At 56.2% G+C, this 18,050-nt stretch overlaps 1 protein-coding gene across 2 annotated transcripts in view; it reads right to left on the minus strand.

Moving 5' to 3' along the window:
- Positions 1–7,491: 7,491 nt before the first annotated feature.
- The window catches only part of PAX5 (paired box 5), a 142,761-nt gene continuing 132,202 nt past the window's right edge, over positions 7,492–18,050 (minus strand). For both annotated transcript variants that reach the window (XM_054178165.1, XM_054178166.1), the window contains exon 10: positions 7,492–7,568. In XM_054178165.1, coding sequence (XP_054034140.1) covers positions 7,492–7,568 — 77 coding nt within the window. The remainder of the gene's footprint in view (positions 7,569–18,050) is intronic.

The following is an 18,050-nucleotide window of genomic DNA, read 5'->3' on the forward strand; positions in this document are numbered from 1 at the left end:
TCTTGTGTTTTTTTTTTTTTCTTTCTTTTGTTTTTTTTTTTCCCCCCAAGTCTCATTTCCTTTTTTTTTTTTCCTTTGTTTTTGTTGTGTGTTTTTGTTTGTTTGTTCATTTCCTCTTTTTTTTTTTAATGTGTTTGTTGTTTTTTTTGTTTGTTTGTTTTGCCTTACTAGGAAATAACACACCCCCACCCCACCCCCACCCCACCCCCCCCCCAAAAAATAAAAATAAAAACAATCATAAAAACCACAACCAAAAATTAATTAATTAATAATATTAATTAAAAAAATAATGACACACACACACACACACACAAAAAAAAGCCTTAAAAATTACAAAACATACACATTTTAAGAAGCTTTTTTTTTTTTCTTCTTGTTCTTTTCTCTCTCTGTTTTTTTTTTTTGTTTTCCTGTCTTGTTTTTTTTTATTTATTTTTTTTTTGGTGTTTTTTTTTAATTTTTTTTTCTTTCTTTTTTTTTTTGTGTGTTTTTCATCTGTTTCTCAACAGATGTTATCCCCTACTGTCAAAGGCAATTCAGCAGTTTGTGTTTTTTTTTATTATTTTTTATTTTTATTATATGTGTGTTTTTTTGTTTTGGTGTTCTTTTTAATGAGTTTGATGTTGGGTGTTGTTGTTTGTTGGTTTGGTTTTTTTTTCTCCTTGTTTGTTTGTTTGTTTTCCCCTTTTTTTTTTCTTGTTTTGTCTTGTTTTGGTGTTTTTCCTCTTCCTCTCAGCTCTCTCTGTTGTTTGTTTCTGTGTGGTTCTGCTTTTGTTGTTTTGTTTGTTTTCTCTTTTCCCCAGGAAGGAGGAGGAGGAATTTCTTTCTCTCTCTTTTTCTTTCTCTCTCTTTTTCTTTCTCTCTCTTTTTCTCTTTTTCTTTCTCTTTTTCTTTCTCTTTTTCTTTCTCTTTTTCTTTCTCTCTCTTTTTCTTTCTCTCTCTTTTTCTTTCTCTCCTTTTTTTTTTTTCCCCCTTTTTTATTTCCTTTTTTTTTTTTAAACCCCCCCCTTTTTTTCATTATTTCTTTTTAATTGGGTTGGTTGGGGTTTTTTTAATTTGTTTCCTGTTTGTTTTCCATTTGTTTGCAGGTTTTGTGGGTTTTTTTGGTCTGGGTTTGGTCTGTTTCATGTTTGTTTTCTGTTTATTTTGGGATTCTGTGGAGGGTTTTTTGGTCTGGTTTTTATCTGGTTTTTTTTTGTTTCCTGTTTGTTTCCCATTTGTTTTGGGGGTTTGTGGTTTTTTTTGTCTGTTTTTTTGTTTGTTTCCTGTTTGTTTCAGGATTCTGTGGAGGGTTTTTTTGTCTGTTTTTTTTTTGTTTGTTTCCTGTTTGTTTCCTGTTTGTTTTCCATTTGTTTTGGGGTTTTGTGTTGGGTTTTTTTGTCTGGTTTTTTGTTTGTTTCCTGTTTGTTTTCCATTTGCTTTGGGGTTTTGTGGTTTGTTTTTATCTTTTGTCTGGTTTTCTGTTTCCTGTTTGTTTCCTGTTTATTTTGGGATTCTATGGAGGCTTTTTTGGTCTGGTTTTGGTCTTTTTGTTCCCTGTTTGTTTCCCATTTGTTTCCCTTGTTTTCCTGTTTGTTTCCTGTTTGTTTTCAATTTGTTTTGGGTTTTTTTTGGTCAGGTTTTTGTTTGTTTCCTGTTTGTTTCCTGTTTGTTTTCCATTTGTTTTGGGGTTTTGTGTTGTTTGTTTTTTTTTTTGTCTAGTTTTTTGTTTGTTTCCTGTTTGTTTTGGGATTCTGTGGAGGGTTTTTTGGTCTGTTTTTTGCTTGTTTTTTTGTTTCCTGTTTGTTTTCCTTTTTTTTTCCTGTTTGTTTCCCTTTTTTTTCCTGTTTGTTTTTGCCTGTTTTGTTTTGTTTTCCATTTGTTTTGTTGTTTGGTTTTTTTTGTCGGGTTTTTGTTTGTTTCCTCTTTGTTTCCCTTTTATGTCCTGTTTGTTTTCCATTTCTTTTGGCTTTTTTGTTGTTGTTTGTCTGTTTGCTTTTTGTTTGTTTTCTGTCTGGTTGTGTTGTTGTTGGTGTTGGTGGTTTGGTCTTGATTTGGGGTCTTTTGGTCTGTTTCTGTTTTCTGTTGGTTTGGCTTTGCTTTCACTTTTTTGTTTGTTTGGGGTTTTTTTGTGTCTGTTTTCATTTCTTTTCTTCCTATTTGTTTATTTGCCGCTTGGATTTTGCTGGTTGGGTTTGTTCTTTTGACCACTTGTGTTTTCTTTGTGGGTTTTTGTTTGTTTCTTTGCTTGTTCCTTTTCTGTTTATTTGTTCCTCGTTTGCTTGTTTCTTTTCTCTCCTCTTCCCCTCCTCTCCCAGCTCCGACGCAGCCATTGCAGACTTTGGTGGGTGCCACATAGGTGAATGTCTTCCTTTGATGCCACAAGTCCCTAACTCAAAAGCATTTTTGCCTCTTCAGGAAACAAAACCAAACCACAACAAAAAAGCTTTTTCTCTTCCTTTTGCTTGTTTGGTTTTTTCCCCCACCCCCCCCCCTCCCCCTCTTGCCATGAAATGAAGTTTTTGTAAGGTCAGGATGTGTGAAGGCCACTAGAACTCCAAAGACCAGGACGTGGCTTCCCCCCACACTGGGCTGAGCAGGACAGGTCTGGATGCCAACCTCCCATCCTCTCTGGATGCAGGGGTGGTGGCCAGGGCTATGCCAGGGTCCACCCCTTCACCACCGCCACCCCAGCAGGGCCTGGGGGGGCTCAGGCATCGATCCCTGCAGCCACAGCCTCCAGCACCCCTTGATCTGGCTCCTGCCCTGGACCAGCAAGCAGAGAGATCCTGACACCGATGTCAGCAAGCAGCCCTGGCACCGGGCACCTCTGTGCTGTGCTTCTCCCCTGGTGCCTGCGTCTCAGGGCTCCTCTGCTCCGCCAGGGGAGTGGCAGCAGCTGGTTTAGATCCTGTCTGGAGAGTTCTGCTCCTCACGCTGCAGGCCTGTGGCAGCAGCAGGCACACAACAGGGCTCCTTCTCCCGGTGTTTCCAGTCCTGTGCCACCACTGGCACGGAGAAGGGGTGGCCATGGCTGGGGGCTGTGGCTGCCAGATGCCCAGCTCTGCCTGACAACGTCCATGCAGGACCATCCCTGCTGGGCAGGCTGCCCAAGAGATGCTGGCCCTCCGAGGTCATTTTCTCAGTGAATCCAGAAGAAAAAAGGTTTTCCCAGCATATGCTGGGAGAGAGTCTCAGGGTGGGTCAGCTCAATGCCATGCTGCCTGTGGCCTCCCATGTTCCTGGTGGCATGGGCATGGGCAGAGGCTTGCAGGCAAGGGCATGGCCCCGGGAGGATGCTCGGTGAAAGCCACAGAGCTGCTGGTGGTGACCACAGGAGTTGAGTTCACTCTGGGCTCTCCGAAGCTGTGGGAGCTGGTGTCTGGAAATGAGCAGCACCATAATGTGGCTTCCTCTCTCCTCTTGCTGAAGAATGTGCAGAATTAGGTAAAGTAAAGAAAAGAAGGGAAGGGACACAAGCTCAGCAGCCCAGGCCCTCGGCAGCAGCACCCAGCGCGGGGAGCCCCCAGCAGGCGCCAAGCAGGGTTGGGCACAGGGAGCTGATAGATGGCCCAGTGAGCTCCAGGGTCCATCCCTCACTGGGCAGAGAAGCTTTCTTCCAAAGCCACCTCCCAGCCCACTTCCTTTCCCTCTTTTGCCTTTTATTTTTGGTCCTTTCCCTGGAGGTGTTTCTTCCCTCGCCGTCTCCTGCCCGAGCGCCTCAAGCCCTGAGCAGTCCCCGGGTGGATCAGAGCACTGCGTGGGCATCTCTGCACCTCTCAGTCAACAGGAGGAGTCCCAGGGCCTGGAGCTTGTTCCTGAAGCTTCTGGCAGTCTGCAGACCATATCCTCAGACCTTCCCAGCTCTGCAGCCCTTGGAGCTGTCCAACTCCTCCGCCCTCTGGATGCAGACCTGAACCAAACTTCACACCCGTGGGGTTTGGAGTCATCTCCACTCTCACAGTGCTCAGCTGAGGGTCTCTTCAAGTCGGCTCAGGTAACCCTGGTTTTGTTGGTGTGGTCTTAAGGCTTCTCCATCTCCCACACTTCACTCCTCAGCTGGCACAGGAAGGGTTCCCTGCTGGAGCACACACTGCTGGGATGCATGCCACCTAGAGGAGCTCAGGGGTGGACCTGCCCGAAGCCACCCCAGGAGGCTGACCTCTGCAGGGGCCTAGTAATGACTACCTGCCCTAGGGGCTGTCCCCCCCTGAGCCAAGGGCAGGCAGAGCATCCCAAACCCACGTCCTGGTCCTGCTCTCTCCTCTCCTTGCAGCCCCAAGGGGTTGCTTGCTTCCAGTTCCAGCTCTCCCAGGGACTCCTGTGTGAAACGGAGGAGGAGATGGCAGAAGGTGACTCTGTGCCACCCCCAGAGGGCCACCTTCAGCAGGTGGTGCCTCTCAGAGATGCTTCTTGAGGATTTCCTCAGCAAAGGCCATGGGGAGAACGTCCAAGGCTCCTGAGGAGAGCAGTTGGCAAGCTGCAGGTGAGGTGTCCTCGAAGCCAGGCGGAGTTGCCCAGAAGGAGCTGTGGCCTGGATGCTCAGGGGGACAGCAGCCAGCCATGGTTTGTGAGGGGGGGTGGGTGCAGGTGCCCACCTGGCCCGTGCAGGGGTGGGGGTTTTGGTGTTTCCCCTCCATGGCTCCAGCCAGGACCTTCTGCAGGGCCAGGTGGAGCTCCCCTCTGTGCTTGGCAGGGTGGCTCTGGCTGGGGGCCAGCTGCACGGAGTCCTGATGAAATCCTCTAGCCAGGCAGCTCTGAGCAGCCAAGGCCCCTTCCTCCAGCAGCATCCACACATCCTCTGGGCCAAAGGAGCCCACCCTACCCCTCCTGGTGCCCATCTCACCCACATGAGGGCTGCCCAAGTCTCGTGGTTGGTCCTCTCCATGTTACCCGAGCCAGCAGAGGTCACACCAGCTGTGCCACTTGGAAACAGAAGAGGAAGCTGGTTGGCAGGGCAGCGTGAAGGTGGCTGGGGGACCCACATGCCATCAGTGGGAGCTGCTGTTCCCTCCCCGGACTCCTTGGTGGTCAGCCTGGGTGGTGTCTCTGTAACTGGTGCAGCTCAGGCCAGCCCTGCTGCAGAGCCATCACTGCACCCTCGCCGTCTGCAGCAAAGCCCTCAAGCTCTGTTCTATTCAGCCAAGGCCCTGGTGGTCCTCATCCCTTCCCCAGCTCACAGAGGAGGTGCCTGGGCTTACAGCATGCCTCCCTGGGCCAGGCTGTGGTGTGCAGTCTCCATGAGATCATCCTCCTGGGACAGAAATGCTCCTTGCAGGTCCTCACCAGGGTGCTCAAGAAAGGGACAACACCCAAGCAGTGCTCCAGCAGCTTCCCTGTGTGAAGTGTCCCTGCTGGTCTCCAGCTAAAAGCAGGCTGCTGGAGGTGGAGAGCAGGAGTGGTCTCGCTGGGAAGCCTCCTTCTGGGTGAGGGACACAGTCTGCAGGGGAGTTTGGACTCGATGGTCTTCAGAGGTCTCTTCCAACCCCCAACATCCTGTGTGAGCCTGTGACTGGCCAGCAGCCCTGACCTTGGCTCTGTGAGCATCTGGCTGAAATGTCACCCAGCTGGTGGCACCTCCCTGGCTCGTGAGGACATCTGCCCTGGAGACTTGGAGAAGTTGGTTGCATTTCCACTGGGAGAGGGGATGCCCCCAGAGCAGGAGAGGAGGCTTCTCCAGGTGCCACTGGGCACTAAGGACAGCAGGGGAGGAGGTGGGGAGGAGGGAAGCAGAAGGGTGTGAAGTCAGAATGCTCCTGCAGCTGGAAGCTTGCATTTGTGCTTGGTTGCTTATCCAGGGGACCCCAGCTGAGGTTCAGCACCAAGGACCCTCCTGCAGCCTTGGGACATCCACAGGTAAGGGCCACCAGGAACTCTCTGCAATGCCTGCACTGCTCTTGGGTGGAGGAAGGCAGCTGGGCTGGCGACAAGGAGCCTGCAGCCTGACCTCCATCTCAGCAGGGTCAGGAAGCTTCTGCAGGGCCCTCAGGAGGAGAGGATGAGGTGATGATGATGATGATGGTGGTGATCACCCATACATGGCCGAGGCTGGCTGCCCGTCAGCCTGAGGAGGCTGCAGGGTGGCACCAGCAGTGCTGCTGTCTCCACGAGTGGCAGTGGTGGTTGGAGCTGCCAAGCAGATCATTTGTCACAGAATTGCCAGGGTTGGAAGGGACCTCAAAGCTCATCCAGTTCCAATCCCCCACCGTGGTGCAGGGACACCTCCCACCAGCCCAGGTTGCTCAAGGCCTCATCCAGCCTGGCCTCAAACACTTCCAGGGGCGAGATGCCCACAGCTTCCACTTGGGCAACCTGTGCCAGTGCCTCCCCACCCTGACAGTAAAGAACATTTGGAGTCTCTCTCCACTCTTGGTTATCCCAGGAAGCCACAGGTCGAGGGAGATGTCACTGTGAGTGGTTCCTCTCTGAGCCAGAGGGAAGAGGCATGGAATTAGGCAGGGAAGATGCTCCCTGGCACACATCTGGACTGCAGTGGCATGAAGCTGAGATGCCTGCATCGAAAAGCACAGACCCAAAACATTCTAGTTTGCCCCAGAGGATGCTTGCAGCCCCCTGCCCCCCTGTGCCTGGCAACCCCCCACTCAGCGTGGGGTTTGGCCAAGCCCATGGCTGTGGTGTCGCTCCCCTGGCTGCCAGGGGTGCCCCTGGCTGGGCTGTTAGCACACAGCCTCCTGAGACACACTGCCAGGTGCCAGCCGTCACTGGGGAGCTCCTCCTCAGAGGACTCTGGGTGGCTTGGAACCAGAGAGTTGGTTTCAGTGCTCATTGAAGTGGCAAAGGAACACAAAGTCAGGGCACTGCCCCTGTGCTTGACACCAGCTCTGCCCACGTCCTCCAGCTGCCTGGATGCCAGCGCGGTGCCAGGCGTGGAGGAACACCGAGCCGGCAGGCGGCCGGTGGCCTGGGTCAAAGTCGCTTTAAAGCTTCTCAGAGTTCTTTGAATCAGTGCACCAGTTCCAGAGGACACCCCCAGGTGCTCCGTGGGGGTCCCACCGGTGGGACACCGCTGCCCGCGAACCCGTGGGTATTTACAGTGGCCGTGGGGGGTGGCAGGCTGAGCCTCCCTCCCCTTCGCCCCACGCCAGAAGGAAACGAAAACAGCAACGCAACAGAAGAGAATTAAATTGCCTTGAGCCTCACAGCCTGTTTCAGTGTGCAGCAAGAGGGCAGCTGCCCCACGCCTGTGGGGCTGCCCACACCTCTTCCTTATCCCCAGATACAGCCGTGGCAGCCGCAGGCCGTTGGAGCAGCAGGCAGCCAGCTGCGAACGACGCCGAGCGCCCGCGCGGTGCCCACCGCCGAGCCTCCTTCCTCGGCTTGGTCTGAGAGACCTGCCGGCGGGGCCAGGTCCCAGAGCACCGGGGCCGTCAGCTCCCCCGGCCTGAAGAGCACAATGTCCATCGAGCAAGGCCCCTCCTGGGGGCTCTGCCCCGTCCCTGGCAGCGTGGCCGGCGCGGCGGTGCCAGGCGCTGCCCGCGGCCGGGGCCGGCGTCAGTGCCGGTCGTAGGCAGCAGCAGCTGCTGGTGGGGCTGCCCCGCGGGCTGCAGCGCTGTAGTAGTACGGAGAGCCTGCAAGGGAAGGGAGAGGTGGGCATAGAGTCACAGAAGCACAGAACTGTCAGGGCTGGAAGGGACCTCAAGGCTCACCCAGTCCCAACCCCCTGCCATGGGCAGGGACACCTCACACCACAGCAGGTTGCTCACAGCCACCTCCAGCCTGGCTGCAAACACCTCCAGGCAGGAGGCTTCCACCACCTCCCTGGGCAACCTGTGCCAGGCTCTCACCACCCTCATGGGCAACAACTTCTTCCTCACAGCCAAGCTCAATCTCCCCACTTCTAGTTGTGCTCCATCCCTCCCAGGCCCAGCACTCCCTGGCACCCTCACAAGTCCCTCCCCAGCTTTCCTGCAGCCCCCTGCAGATCCTGGAAGGCCACAAGAAGCTCTCCTGGGAGCCTTCTCCTCTCCAGCCTGCACAGCCCCAACTCTCTCAGGCTGTCTCCATGGCAGAGCAGCTCCAGCCCTCTGCTCCTCCTCGGGGCCCTTCTCTGGACACCTTCCAGCACCTCCAGACCCTCCCTGGAACAGAGGCTCCAGACCTGGACCCAGAGCTGCAGGTGGGGTCTGAGCAGAGTGGAGCAGAGGGGGAGAATCCCCTCCCTGGCCCTGCTGGCCACACTTCTCTGCATGCAGCCCAGGATGTGACATGAGGGAGAGTACTGAGTACTGCGTCCAGTCCTGGGCTCCTCCATTTAAGAAGGACATTGAGATACTTGAACATGTCCAGAGAAGGGCAGCAAGGCTGGGGAGGGGTCTGGAGCACAGGGCTGGAGAGGGGGCTGGAGCATAGCTCTACAAGGAGAGGCTGAGGGAGCTGGGGTTGTTCAGCCTGGAGAAGAGGAGGCTCAGGGGTGACCTCATTGCTCTCTACAACTACCTGAAGGGAGGTTGTAGCCAGGAGGGGGTTGGTCTCTTCTTCCAGGCAACCAGCACCAGAACAAGAGGACACAGTCTCAAGCTGTGCCAGGGGCAGTTTAGGCTTGAGGTGATGAGAAGGTTCTTCACAGAAAGAGTTGTTTGCCATGGGAATGTGCTGCCCAGGGAGGTGGTGGAGTCACCGTCCCTGGAGGTGTTCAGAGAAGGATTGGATGTGGCACTTGGTGCCATGGTTGAGTTAGTCAAGAGGTCTTGGGTGATAGCTAATAGGTTGGACTTGATGATCTCTGAGGTCTTTTCCAGCCTGGCTGATTCTGAGTCTGAGGAATGATGGACAGGTGCCAGCTGCTGCCCCTTGGCCTGTCCCTGGGCACCACTGAGCAGAGCCTGGCCCCAGCCTCTTGCCCCCCACAGCTCCTTTAGCTCTTGCTGAGCATTGCTCAGCTCCCCTCTGGGGCTGCTCTGCTCCAGGCTCTCAGCCCCAGGGCTCTCAGCCTTTGCTGCTCACAGAGCTGCTCCAGGACCCTCAGCAGCTTCCCAGCCTCCCCTGGACTCTCTCCAGCACTTCCCTGTCTGGATTGAACTGGGGAGCCCAGGGCTGGCCCCAGGACTCCAGCTGTGGCCTCCCCAGGGCAGAGCAGAGGGCACATTTCCAGGTGCTGTCTGCAGGCAGCTGGTTTTCCAGCAGTGCTTTTTTCAAGCCTCTGGAGCCCAGAGAGGTGGAAACCAAACAGCCTCCCCTGGACTCTCTCCAGCAGTTCTCTGTCTGCACTGATCTGGGGAGTCCAGAACTTCAGATGTGGCCTCACCAGGGCAGAGCAGAGGGGAAGGGCAACCTCCCTTGTCCTGCTGGCCACACTCCATGCAGAATGGGAGACCCTTCTTGTCCACCAGGGCACATTGCTGGCTCCTGGGAACTTGCTGCCCCCCAGCACTCCCAGGTCCTTCTCCTTGGAGCTGCTTCCCAGCAGGTCCCCCCTCAGCTGTCCTGCTGCAGGAGGTTGTTCCTCCCCAGGGGCAGGATCCTGCCCTTGCCCTGCTTGAACCTCATGAGGTTCTCCTCTCCCCCACCTCTCTACCTGCCCAGGATGGATGGCAGCACAGCCTGAGGGGTTCTCAGCCACTGCTCACACCTGGGTGTCATCACCCAACCTGCCAAGGGGCCACTCTGTCCCAGCCTCCAGGTCACTCCTGAATGTGCTGAACAGGACTGGACCCAAGGGTGCTGCCATTGCTTTGCCTTGCTGCTAGCAGTAGGCTACCTGGGGGCAGCTCCCACCTCTCTTATGGACACCCTGGGCCAGGCTCTCCCCACCTATTTCTCCCTTCTCTCCACTCTCAGTCTCCCTCTTGCCTTGTCCTGGCACAAGAGGCCCTGAGAAAAAGTCTGTCCCCAGCTTTCTGCTCAGCCTTTAGGCACTGCAAGGCCACCAGAAGCTGTCCCTGGAGCCTTCTCCTCTCCAGGCTGCACAGCCCCAAGCCTCCCAGCCTGGCCTCACAGCAGAGGGCTTCCAGCCCTGCCAGCCCTGCTGTGGCCATTCCCCCCTTGTCCTGGCACAGCAGGCCCTGCTCAAAAGCCTGTCCCCAGATTTCTTAGAGGTCTCTTCAGAGCTATGGACCTTTGGTTCCAAAGAGCAGCTCCAGATGGTGCCACAACAGCTGAGGATTTCCACTCCCTCTTCCACAGCTGGCCCTGGTGCTGCACTCCAGGGGATGCCTGCTGGGACAGCCCACACCTCCTCATGACCTGGGTGTCCCCTGGGGATCATCCTCCTGGGCAGCAGCTCAGGGGAAAAAGACCTCAGAGGCCCGGGAAGAGTGGGGTGGGACTGCTGCCCTCACCTACTGCAGCATCAGGAGGGCACTGGGGAGCTGGGGATGGGGGGTGGTGCCCAGCCTCCAGCCATCACCACCACCACCACAGCCCTGGTTCCTCCTGGCACCACAATCTCTACAGACCTGATTCCTGCTGGCACCCCTTGCTCAGGCAGAGGTGTTGAAAATCCAGGGAAGGGATCCAGAATCACCAAAGAATTCCCTCCTGGCCCACAGAGCATCCTGTGGGTACCACCAGGGGTGGAGGCAGCAGCTCTGGAGGTTTGGGGGTAAAATGAGGCCTTTCTGGGGTCAGTGCCTTCACCTCTGCTCCTCCTCCCTGGCTGTTCTGACTCAGCACAGAGACCAAAGCCCAGTGGCTCCCTGGTGCCTTCCCAAGGCTCCACACTCCTCTTGGGTTTAGGTTTTTGCAGCTCAGCTTTCAGCAGGGGAATCAGAGCCCCAGGTCCTCCAGGAGGGAGATGAGAGCATCACAGCTCACAGCAGTCACACTTCCTCCTGGCACCATGCCCACGTCCAGCAGGGCCCTGCCCACCCTTGGGGTCCTTTCCCTCTTCTCATCCATGACACCCTCACCTCACACCACCATTCCTGGTGCCTGCTTCTCCTCTCACCTTTCCTCAGCACCTTCAGGAGATGGAATCTAACCCTGGTGGATAGGCTCCAAGCCCTGCTCACCCACCCAGCCAGGCTGGCACCAGGGGCACCCCCCACATCCAACAGAGCCCACCAGGATGAGCACCAAGCTGAATGCAAGGAAGAAAGCTGGTGAGGGCCTTACTGCAGCAGAGCAGCACAGAGCTGAGCCCCTTCTCTTCATCAGAAGGTGGTGCTGCTCTCTTGGCACCCAGGTGCTGAGCTGGCCTCTTGCCAACAAGCGCCAGGACCTGCCAGCACTGATGGACTGAGCCCTGTCCCTTCCCAGACACTCTGCCCCCAGCCTGCAGCCTTCCTGGGGTGGTTGTGCCCCAGGGGCAGGTCCCAGCCCTTGGCCTTGTTCAACCTCATCCCATTGGCCTCAGCCCATGGATGCAGCCTGCCCAGGGCCCTCTGCAGAGCCTGCATCTGGGGAGGAATCACAGCAGGCACCAGGACAGGCTGGGGCTGCCCTGCTGCAGAGCAGCTCCACGCAGAAAGCCCTTGGGGTGCTGCTGGGCAGCAAGTTCTGCATGGCACAGCAAAGGGCCCTTGTGGCCAAGAGAGCCAATGGGGTCCTGGGGGGCAGCAAGCAAAGTGTGGCCAGCAGGGCTGGGGAGGTTCTGCTCCCCTTCTGCTCTGCCCTGCTGAGACCACCCCTGGAAGCCTGTGTCCAGCTCTGGGCTCCCCAGTTCCAGAGACAGAGACCTGCTGGAGAGAGTCCAAGCAGAGGCAGGAGGAGGATCTGGGGCCTTGAGCATCTGCCCTGTGGAGAGAGACTGAGAGCCCTGGGGCTGTTTAGCCTGGAGAGGAGAAGGCTGAGAGGGATCTGATCAATGTCTGTCAAGAGCTGAGGGCTGGGGGTCAGGTGGAGGGGGCCAAGCTCTTTTGGGTGGTCCTCAGTGATAAACAGCAATGGACACAAACTGGAACAGAGAAGGTTCCACCTGAGTAGTAGGAGAAAGTGGAGAGGGTGCTGGAGGCCTGCAGCAGGCTGCCCAGAGAGGTTTTGGAGTCTCGTTCTCTGGACACTTTCCAACCCCCTGTGCAGACTGCCCTGGGTGCCCCTGCTCTGGCAAGGGGGCTGGGCTGGATGATCTCTGGAGGTTCCTTCCATCCTCTAATGTACTCTGGTCCTGTGCTGTACTGTTACCAAGATGCTGGGTGGCCTGGAGCATCTCTGGGAGGAGGAAAGGCTGAGAGCCTTGGTGAACCTCACCCCTCTGGCCTCAGTCAGCTGATGCAGGACTGCCCCTGGGTTGTCTCCACTTCCCCAGGAGCCTTGGGGCCCTACCTGTGGCACCACAACACAGTGGAAGGAGCACAGCCATCCACCTGCATCAGCTCCCACAGCAGCTGGGGCAGGGGCAGAGGACTGAGGAGCAGCAGCACAAGGTCAGAGCAGACAGAGGACTGATGAGGAGCAGCCAGTGCTGTGCTGGGGACAGGCATCTGCTTCCCACCACCTGCACACCAAGAGGAGCACAGAATCACAGCATGGGAGAGGTTGGAAGGGACCTCTGGAGATCATCCAGCCCAAGACCCCTGCAGGAGCAGGGGCACCCAGGGCAGGGCACACAGGAGCACATCCTGGGGGGGTTGGAAGCTCTCCACACCAGGAGACTCCACAACCTCTCTGGGCAGCCTGCTCCAGGCCTCCAGCACCCTCACACCAAACAACTTTCTCCTCCTGCTCACAGGTTGAGGAGCATGGTCCTGCCTCCCCCTGGTGACACTTCACACTCCTGGGATGAAGACCAAAGCCTTCTCATCATCCTCACCTCCCTTTGTTCCTGATCTCTTTGTTCTCCCAAGGACCATTTTTCAACCCTTCCTGCCTCCTCCTCTGCAGATCAGGAGGGGTCAACAAGAAAGCAGGGAAGGGCTGGGAGTGCCAGGACAAGGGACAATGGCTTGGAGCTGGGAGAGGGCATATGGAGACTGGAGATGGGGAAGAAATTCTTTCCAGTGAGGCACTGGCAGAGGTTGCCCAGGGAGGCTGTGGCTGCCTCCTCCCTGGAGGTGCTGAGCGCCAGGCTGGATGAGGCCTTGAGCAGCCTGGGCTGGTGGGAGGTGTCCCTGCCCATGGCAGGGGCTTGTCACTAGATGCTCTTTCAGGTCCAACCCAAACCATTCCATGAATCTATGAACCTCTGTTGGTTTTTTTTCTCTCTGAGCTTTTCCACCAAGGACAGTAACTGATGGCCAAGCTGCTCCCTTCATCCCAGCACTGGGTGTCCCATCCCTAGAGGTGGTCAGGGGCAGGCTGGATGAGGCCCTGAGCAAGCTGGGCTTGAAGATCACCTTGGAAAGCCCATGGCAGGGGGGTGGAACTGGATGAGGTTTGAGGTCCCTTCCAACCCAACCCATTCTGTGGTTCTATCAGTCACAGCCTCTCTGCTCCCAGCTCCTCTCTGGGGTCGCTGCTGCAGCTCCTCCTCCTCAGCCCAGGGAGTTAACTGGGGGTGGGTGAGTCCTGTTTGCATCTCAGAAAGCCAGAGCAGAGGGTGTCAGCTCATGTCCCAGTCCTGATTAACTGTGCCAAGGCTCCCAGGGGACAACCCCTGACTGCACTCACGTAGCTCCTGAGGAGAGCAGAACCATCCTGGACATGGCTCCAACTAACCTCCTGTGCTCAGCCTCATCACAGGAGTTTTCTGGCTGTGCAGGGAGGCTTGGAGCAGGATGTTAAAGGATCTGCACAGATCCCTGCCTGCCCTGAAGGGTCCAGTGGGGGTTAATGGGAGAAGGCAGGGTGGGATCAGGGATGAAGGCAGAATTGTGGATGGGCAGAATCTCTGCAGGGTACAAGAGATGTGTCCAGCCCCTGTGCAGCCTTCTCTGGGTGCCCCTGTCCAGACCCAGTCCAGACTGGATGATGTCCAGAGGTCCCTTGCAAGCCACAACCTGCTGGGACTCTGTGACCTGCAGCCTACAGCTTGAATCATCAAGGCTGGAAAAGGCCTCTGGCATCATCCAGTGCAACATCAACCCAACCCCACCATGGCCCCAAGTGCCATGGCCACAGCTTGCTGTGCTCAGTCCCCAACCTCTCCTGCTCCCTGGGGCTGTTCTCTCCCAGCTGCCAGACTCTGCCCTTGCCCTTCTTGGCTTTCATTCCCTTTCTGTCCACCCAGCTCTGCAGCCTGCCCAGCTCTGGCTGGATGGCAGCACAGCCTGAGGGCTCTCCCCACTGCTCCCAGCTCGGTACTAGGTGACTCTGCTGAGCAGGGGGGTTGGACTGGGTGATCTCCAGAGGTCTTTTCCAGCCCCAACCATGCTGAGTAGATTGTGGGCACAACCTGCTGCTGCTGGGGTCATGGAATGGGCCAGGCAGAAAGGGATCTCCAAAGCCCATCCAGTCCAAGTTTCCTGCAGTCAGCAGAGACATCCCCAACTAAATCTGGGTCCTGCCCAGTCTCACCTTGAGTATTTCCAGGGAAGGAGCCTCAAACACCTCCCTGGGCAACCTCATGGTACAGAACTTGTTCCTCACATCCAGTCTAGATCTGCTCTGCCAGAGCCATTGTCCCTGTTCCTGTCCCTGCAGGCCTTTGCAAGCTGTCTCTCTGCAGCCTTCCTGTAGCCCCTTCAGGTACTGGCAGGCTGCTGTTAGGTCTCCCTGGAGCCTCCTCCCCTCCAGGCTGACCACCCCCAGCTCCCTCAGCCTGGCCTGGTAGCAGAGCTGCTCCAAGCCCCTGATCATTTTCATGGCCTCCTCTGGAGCCTCTCCATCAGCTCCAGGTCCTTCCTGTGCTGAGGGCTCCAGACCTGCACAGAGCACTCCAGGGGAGGTCTGAGCAGAGCCAAGTGTCAGAATCACCTCTCAGGCTCTGCTGGCAGTGCTGCTGTGGATGCAGCCCAGGCTGCCCTTGGCCTTCTGTGCTGCAAGCTCACACTGCCTGCTCCTGGCAGCTTCTCCCCCACCAGCACCCCCAAGTCCTGTTCCTCAGGGCTGCTTTCACCATGGGCAGGGTAGGGTTGGGTTTTCATCTGCCTTTGATACCAGGCCAGGTTTTTTCTGGTTTGCAAGGAAAATTCACAGGGAGATGGAGTCATGGACTCAGGGGTGCTGGGCCCTGAACTGGGGCTGCCACCTGACATGAAGACAGAGGCAAGCAGCAAGCTGCAGGGGTGGCAGCATCTGAGGGGAGCTGCAAGAGCATGGAGCACGACCCCAGCCTGCTGCCCTCCCTCTGCCTTGTGCCTCTTTGGGGTGGCATCTCCATCACACAGAGATGCCAGGCTCCAGGGTGGCATCTTCCTGCTGCCATCTTTCAAAATAACCTGGTTGGGGATGGAGGCTAATTTGCATTTGAAGACCAGAGAGTCACAGAATGGGTTGAGTTGGAAAGGACCTCAAGGCTCATCCATCTCCAAGCCCTGCCAGCTCCAACCTCCCACCAGCCCAGGTTGCTCAAGGCCTCATCCAGCCTGGCCTCAAACACCTCCAGGGAGGAGGCAGCCACAGCCTCCCTGGGCAACCTGTGCCAGGCTCTCCCCACCCTCACTGCCAACAATTTCTTCCTCCTCTCCACTCTCAGTCTCCCTTCTCCCAGCTCCAAGCCATTGTCCCTGGTCCTGGCACTCCCAGCCCTTGTCCCAAGTCCCTCCCCATCTCTCCTGGAGCCCCTTGGAGGTCCTGGGAGGCTGCTCTGAGGTCTCCCTGGAGCCTTCTCTTCTCCAGCTGCACAGCCCCAACCCCTCTCCACAGGGGAAGTTCTCCATCCCTCTGTATGTCCTCAAACCCTGCCTCCCAGACCTGCCCCATGCAGCAGGGCTGGGCTCCGGCATCCCTCCTGCTTCCACCGCAGCTGCAGAGGAGCTGGGGATGAAGGGACCCCGCGGCGCCCCTCTCGCCGCCGCCTTGGAGCCTCCCTCCCGGCACAGCCGAGCCGAAGCCCCCTTCGGGCTGTGGCCATGGCAACGCATCGAGCATCTCTGCCCATCCATATCCACCCTGCCGCCTGCTGGCCTGTGGGGCAGGGCCAACAGACAGCGGCGGCCAGGCACGGGAGGAGCAGAAAGGAGGAGGAGAAGGAGGAGGAGGAGGAGGAGGAGGAGGAGGAGGAGGAGGAGGAGGAGGAGGAGGAGGGGAAGGGGAAGGGGAAGGAAGGGGAAGGGGAAGGGGAAGGGGAAGGGGAAGGGGAAGGGGAAGGGGAAGGGGAAGGGGAAGGGGAAGGGGAAGGGGAAGGGGAAGGGGAAGGAGAAGGAGAAGGAGAAGGAGAAGGAGAAGGAGAAGGAGAAGGAGGAGGAGAAGGAGAAGGAGGAGGAGGAGGAGGAGGAGAAGGAGAAGGAGAAGGAGAAGGAGAAGGAGAAGGAGAAGGAGAAGGAGAAGGAGAAGGAGGATGAAGAAGAGAATGAGAAGGAGAAGGAAGAAAAAGAGGGGGAAGAGGAGGAGGAATGGGAGGAGAAGGATGAGGAGGAGAAATGGGAGAAGGAGGAGGAGAAGGAGGAGAAGGAGGAGGAAGAGGAGGAGGAAGAGGAGGAAGAGGAGGAGGAGGAATGGGAGGAGGAGAAGGAAGAGGAGGAGGGATGGGAGGAGGAAGAAGGAGGAGGAGGAATGGGAGGAGGAGAAGGAAGAGGAGGAGGCGGCAGCGGCCGGCAGCTTCCCCACGGGGAAGGGGTGGGTGAGGAGGGCAGCCGTGATGGATACAGCCTGGGTGGCTCCATGATGGGGATGGGGAGAAAGAAAAGAATAGGAGAAAAAGGAAAAAGATAAAACAATAATAATAATAATAACAACTTTAAAAGGGGAAGTATGGTAAAAATGCAGGCTGTTTTGGGGCTGTGGGGGTGGGGGTTTTTTTGCTGCTGGAGGTCACCAGCAGCAGCCCTGTCATCCATAAATCTGGAATTCTCCAAGGCCCCCTCCTCCTGCACGGAGGGATGACAATTAATTGGTGTTTTACTTACCTCATCCATGCAAATTAAGCAGGGAAGGCTTCTAATTACTGCGTGCTGCATGGTACATAAGGTCAGAGCAGGGCAGCTCTTGACAAGTGGTGTGGAAAGGGAAAAATGGGGGACTGGGTTTATCCTTCACACCAGGATCTGGCAAGGAGGGAGGATGGGTGAGGAGGGCGCAGGGTGGCAAGGCTGCATGGGCACAGTGGTGCCCAGCAAGGAGGGATGGGTTGGGCAAGCACACAGACGTGGTCAGGGTGTGCTGGGGAAGGGCAGGGGGAAGCCTGAGGCTGGAGGTGAGGGAGAAATTCTTGGGGACAGACTGGAACAGGTTGCCCAGGGAGGTGCCACACTCCCTGGAGGGGATGGGGTTGGATGAAGGCTTGAGCAGCCTGGGGCTTGAAGGTCACCAGGTTAGCCCATGGCAGGGGTGTTGGAACTAAGTGACCTTCAAGGTCCCATCCAACCCAACCCATTCTGTGGTTCTATCAATCACAGCCTCTCTGCTCCCAGCTCCCCCGTGGGGCTGCTGCTGCAGCTCCTCCTCCTCAGCCCAGGGAGTTAATTGGAGGAGGATGAGTCCTGTCTGCTCATGGCAAGGAGGGGGGGTTGGAACTGGGTGATCTTTAAGATCTCTTCTGACCCAAACCTTTCTGCGGGCCTATGAAACCCAGTGCTGGGGCAGGAAAGAAAGCAAAGACCATGAAGAAGAAAGGAACCACAGTGAGGGGGACAGAGAGAGTGCTGATGGCTGGCTCTAAGCAAGGTTGGCACCCAGAGTTTGGTCTGAGCAAGGGTCTTTGCCCTTAAAAAAAGGGGGGCACAGATCCTGCCTCCTGGCAACACCTCCTGCCTCCAGAAGGATTTTTGTGGGGCAGAGGTGGGCAGGCAAAGGGTTTGGGCATGGTGCTGCTGGCTGGTGAAGCAAACCAACAGTACCTCACAGGATCAGAGGCTCAGAGGATGTCAGGGGTTGGAAGGGACCTCTGGAGATCTCCCAGTGCAAGCCCCTGCCAGAGCAGGAGCAGAGAATCCAGCACAGGTCACACAGGAACACATCCAGACAGGGCTGCAAAGGCTCCACAGAAGGAGACTCCACAACCTCTCTGGGCAGCCTGCTCCAGGGCTCTGGCAGCCTCCCACTGCAGAACTTCCTCCTCCTCTGGAGCTGGAACCTCCTGGGCTGCAGTTGCCATCCACTGCCCCTTGGCCTCTGGCAGGCTGCAGCTGAGCAGA

Source organism: Dryobates pubescens, chromosome Z, assembly GCF_014839835.1.
Source record: "Dryobates pubescens isolate bDryPub1 chromosome Z, bDryPub1.pri, whole genome shotgun sequence".
Lineage (NCBI taxonomy): Eukaryota > Metazoa > Chordata > Aves > Piciformes > Picidae > Dryobates > Dryobates pubescens.